The 5,128-nt window shown below is 51.3% G+C and overlaps 1 protein-coding gene across 1 annotated transcript in view; it reads right to left on the bottom strand.

Moving 5' to 3' along the window:
* The window catches only part of SPATA21 (spermatogenesis associated 21), a 54,798-nt gene that overhangs the window by 11,082 nt on the left and 38,588 nt on the right, over nucleotides 1-5,128 (bottom strand). The window contains exons 9-11 of the mRNA XM_011939875.1: nucleotides 2,506-2,643; nucleotides 1,513-1,584; nucleotides 1,272-1,389 (exon numbers count right to left, since the gene is read on the bottom strand). Coding sequence (XP_011795265.1) covers nucleotides 1,272-1,389; nucleotides 1,513-1,584; nucleotides 2,506-2,643 — 328 coding nt within the window. The remainder of the gene's footprint in view (nucleotides 1-1,271; nucleotides 1,390-1,512; nucleotides 1,585-2,505; nucleotides 2,644-5,128) is intronic.

The following is a 5,128-nucleotide window of genomic DNA, read 5'->3' as shown; positions in this document are numbered from 1 at the left end:
TGTTAGCCAGGATAGTCTTGGTCTCCTGAACTTGTGACCCGCCCGCTGCAGCCTCCCAAAGTGCTGGGATTACAGGCGTAAGCCACTACACGTGGCTTTGCCTTTCTTTTTTTTAAGAGATAGACTTTCGCTCTGTCACCGAGGCTGGAGTGCAGTGGTGCCATCATAACTCACTGCAGCCTCGAACTCCTGGGCTCAAGCAGTCCTTCCCCTTTAGCCTCCTGAGTAGCTAGACTACAGGCACACATCACCTTGCCCAGCAACAAAGTGCCTTTTGGCTGGACATGGTGGCTCATGCCTGTAATCCCAGCACTTTGGGAAGCCGCGCATAGTGGCATGAGCCTGTAGTCCCAGCTACTAGGGAAAGCGAGGTGGGAGGATCGATTGAGCCCAGGGGATGGAGGCTGTAGTGAGTCGTGATTGTATCACTAACACTCCAGCCTGGGTGACAGAGTGAGACCCAGCCACCTCTGTTGAAAGCTAGCATTTATTGAGCAACAAGCATTAAAATATGTTCATTTCAAAGACAGGAGATGAAGGCTCAGGCTCCTCTGAGGCGTGAGGGCCTGAAACTGCTATTTGAAGATCATCTGGACTGTTCTGCCTTCAGCCTTTGCTTCTAACCCTGGAATGTTCATGTTGTTTCACCTATGGCTATCTCTTTCTTAGATGAACCACTACCTACCCACCCACCCGCCCTGGAGACACGTGGAGGCTTTTGTGTCTTCTGGCCCGGGTAGGGTCCATCAAATTCCTTTCCTGGGACTGCTTGATGGGTGCTGCGGGAAAGAATTCCTCTTACTGCACTAGGAGGGTGTGAGCATGGGGCCGCCAGCTCCATGGTAATCCCTCCCTCTGTAGGGAGAGCCTAGCTGAGCTCAAAGCCAATGCATAGACATGGATAGGTGGAGAGAGAAAGCCTTACTGGTATCATTTGGTCTCTGGGATCCTGCTAGTCCTGAGGCCCCAACCAGTGCTTTGAGCCATACATTCCCCTTTTGCTTAAGCCAGTTTTATTCTAGTTTCTTTCACTTTTTTTTTTGTTTTTTTTGAGACAGAGTCTCATTCTGTTGCCCATGCTGAAGTGCAGTGGTGCAATCTCAGCTCACTGCAACCTCCACCTCCTGGGTTCAAGCGATTCTCGTGCTTCAGCCTCCAGTTTCTTTCACTTGTGAGTAAAAGTCGTAACTACCAAAAGTTCTCAGTGCCAAAATGCTAGATGCCACCTCTGTGTCCACAACCCTTCACCCCCAACAACCAGCCCCACTCACTTTGTGATTTCCTCTAAGACTGCCTCTGGTAAGGCCAGCATCTCTACCAGCAGGGACAGGATCTCAAAGAGTAGAGTGTGGGGGTTGTGGGGAGCCATGTCCGTCAGGGCGTTCTGTTCTGGAGACAAGGGATAGTGGCTGCCATTACCACAGGGCAGTCCTGAATGCCCTGTCCTTTCCCCGCAAGCAACCTCCCAGCTCCTCCTCCAGTTCTGACTACCCTGGGCTCATCCCTGCTCACCCACAGAGCAGAAGAAGCGCCTGGTGTCTGTCATCACAGCCAAGAAGTCTTTGAAATCCACATGACCATCTCCTGTGGAGGCCAGAGGAGTAACTGGGTGGGCAGGGACCTTCGGAACAGGTCCATGCCTTGCAGCCCAGGCGTGGTTATTAGAAGTTACTCTCTGGGTCTGATTATCAAGCAGTACATACTCAATGCAGACAACATGGGGCACATAGGAAAGTAGAAGCTGAAAGTGCTCACACCTGTAATCCTAGCACTTTGGGAGGCGAGGTGCGTGGATCACCTGAGGTCAGGAGTTAGAGACCTACCTGGCCAACGTGGTGAAACCCCATCTGTACTAAAAATACAAAAATTAGCTAGGAGTGTTGGCGCACACCTGTAATCCCAGATACTCGGGAGGCTGAGGCAGGAGAATCGCTTGAACCTGGGAGGCAGAGATTGCAGTGAGCCAAGATGGTGCCACTGCACTCCAGCCTGGGCAACAAAGCAAGACTCTGTCACAAAAACAAACAAACAAAAAAGCAAAAAAAAAAAAAAAAAAATTGTTAAGAATTTATATGATGTTGGGCGCAGTGGCTCACACCTGTAATCTCAGCACTTTGAGAGGCTGAGGCAGGCAGATTCCTGGAGTCCAGCAGTTTGAGACCAGCCTGGCTAACAAAGACCCTATCTCTACAAAAAATAAAAAATTAGCCAGGCGTGGTAGTGCGCCTGTAGTCCCAGTTACTCAGGAGTCTGAGGTGGCAGGATTGCTTGAGCCTAGGAGGTTGAGGCTGTGGTGAGCAGGGATCACAGCATCACACTTAGCCTGAGCAACAGAGCCAGACCTCGTCTCAAACAAGAACAACAAAGGCATTTCTAGACTGTGACAGCAGAGCATTAAACCAAGCACGGGATCCTTTAGGTACAGAGCCTCATACAACTGCACAGGCTTTAAGCCAGGGAAGCAGGCCCTGCTTGGGACACAGAGTGGAGCCCTCTACCACTCACCATTCACATCAGCACTCATCAGGGCGTCCTCCACCTGGGCCGGCGTTACAGAGAAGCCCATTAGGAGCAGGATGTTCTTCAGGCTCTGTGCATCCACCTCACCAGGGCCATTGAAGATCTCAAAGTAGCTGCGGAAGGCTGTGGGGAGGGCAGGGTTATGTGGGGTGGGGGCGTTTCTTGTTTCTCTCGTTCATCCCATCACCCCAACCACCCTCCTGCCAGCTGCCTCCACCATCAAAAGTGAAAATAAAAGAGCCGGATGCGTTGGCTCACGCCTGTAATCCCAACATTTTGGGAGGCCAAGGCAGGCAGATCACCAGCCTGGCCAACATGGTGAAACCCTGTCTCTACTGAAAATACAAAACTTAGCTGGGCATGGTGGTGCATGCCTGTTGTCCCAGCTACTTGGGAGGCTGAGGCAGGAGAATCGCATGAACCCGGGAGGCAGAGGTTGCAGTGTGCTGAGATTGCGCCACTGTACTCTGGGTGACAGAGCGAGACTCCAAAAAAAAAAAGAGAGAAAGGAAGAGAGAGGGAGGGAAGGAGAGAGGGAGGAAAGAGAAAGAAAAAGAAAAGAAAAGGGCTGTGATCCCGTTGACTCACTCTGCTGTCTATTCCAAATCCAGGCCAAGGGTTTGGTTTGGGTGCCAACAGCTCAGCTAATTAGTGGCCTTCACTCAGTGCCAGTGCCCCCCCCCACACTTTAGGGCACCCTACTGTGTGGCAGACACTGGACTAGACTATTTATAGCCATGTTCTCAAAAGAGTAGGGTGCTTATTCCCGTTGTAACGATGGGGAGCCTCAGAACGATGTAACTGAGGCTCAGAGGTTAGATGACTGGACAGTTTTTCTGACTAAGTCTGTGCCCTGGTCTTGGTCAATCTGGTCCTTGGTCGATCTGGATGAACGCGGTCGAAAGGATTGCTGCATTGGGTGGACCAGAGCAGAGGATGGGAAGGGTCTGAGAACACCCCAGAGCAGCACCAACTGATACAAAGGCCATGTACTAGTCAGATTGTGTGGTGTCAGGTTTCTCAGCCCCATGGCAAAATCTGGGTTGGAGTCAATAGAGGGTCTTACTCTGTTGATCCAGCTGGAGTGTAGGGGTGTGATCGTGGCTCACTGCTTCCTGGATCTCCTGGGCTCGAGGGATCCTCCTATGTGCGCCTCCCCAGTAGCTCGGATGACAGGTGCACACCACCATGCCCAGCTTTTATTTTTATTTTTATTTTTAGTAGAGATGAGGTCTCCCTATGTTGCCCAGGCTGGTCTTGAAATCCTAGGCTCAAGCAGTCCTCCTGCCTCAGTCCCCCAAAGTGCTGGAGTTACACGCATGAGCCACCATGCCCGGCCTGGCTCTGCCATTTAATAAGCTGGATTGCTCTTATGTTGAAGCCCTAACCCCCAGTACTTCTTCTGAACGTGCCTGTGTTTGAAGATAGGGCCTTCAAAGAGGTGATTAAGTTAAAAAGAGGCCTTTACTTTAGTGTGTGCCCTAATCCAATCCAACTGGAGTCCCCATGCAAAAAGGAAATTTGAGCTAGGTGCGATGGCTAACACCATCCACCCAGCACTTCGGGAAGCTGAGGCAGTAGAATCACTTGAGCCCAGGAGTCTGAGACCAGCCTGAGCAACATAAGAGACTCCGTCTCTGTAGAAAATTTTAGAAATTAGCCAGGCACCGTGGCACATGCTTGTAGTCCCAGCTATTCAGGAGGCTGAGGTGGAAGGATCACTTGAGCCCCAGAGGTGGAGGCTGCAGGGAGGTAGGATCATACCACTGCACTCCAGCCTGGGTGACAGAGCAAGGCCCTGTCTCAAATAAATAAATAAATAACGCAAATTTGGACACACACAGAGATACCAGGGTTGCCCATTCACAGAGGAAAGACCATGTGAGGACAATGAGAAGACAGCTGTCTGCAAGCCAAGCAGGGAGGCCACAGAAGAAAGCAACCTGCCGACACCCTGATCTTGGACTTCCAGCCTCCAGAACCGTGACAAAAGAAATATCTGCTGTTTCAGCCATCCAGTCTGTGGTCCTCTGTTATGGCAGCCCACTCTGACTAGGACGCTGGGCATGGGCAAGTTGCTGCACTTCTGTCAGCCTCTATTTCCATATCTGTACGATGGCCGTAACAACAGCGCACCCTCTGGGAGGTACTGTATGAACTCAGTGCCTGGCACACAATAGCCTCTGTCAGCCTGGAAGTCTCTGACAAACAGCACTGAATGGTGGGGAAGAGGTGGGGCTAGGACTGGTGTTGGGGCATGTGGTGACCTGTCGTGGGCAGGCACATCACAGAAGGAAAAACCAGAGCAACTCTCAGAAGCAAGTGTGATCACTCAGAATGCCTGGTGGTTTGAGCCAATGGAGCAGGGCTGTTGGCCCTTTATTAGCAGACAGGGATTGGGAGTTGTGGGACCCTGAGTCTCTGAGTCAAAGTGGCACATTGTTCATGAACTGCTCAAGGAGGTGGGACAGGGAGAGCTGCACTTAGGAAGGTGGCTAGGGAGTTGTATATTATTATTATTATTACTATTTTTGAGACAGAGTCTCGCTCTGTCACCCAGGTTGGAGTGCAGTGGTGTGATCTCGGCTCACTACAACCTCCGCCTCCC

Source organism: Colobus angolensis, unplaced genomic scaffold (assembly GCF_000951035.1).
Source record: "Colobus angolensis palliatus isolate OR3802 unplaced genomic scaffold, Cang.pa_1.0 Scaffold185, whole genome shotgun sequence".
NCBI lineage: Eukaryota > Metazoa > Chordata > Mammalia > Primates > Cercopithecidae > Colobus > Colobus angolensis.
This window is presented reverse-complemented; position numbering and strand designations above follow the sequence as displayed.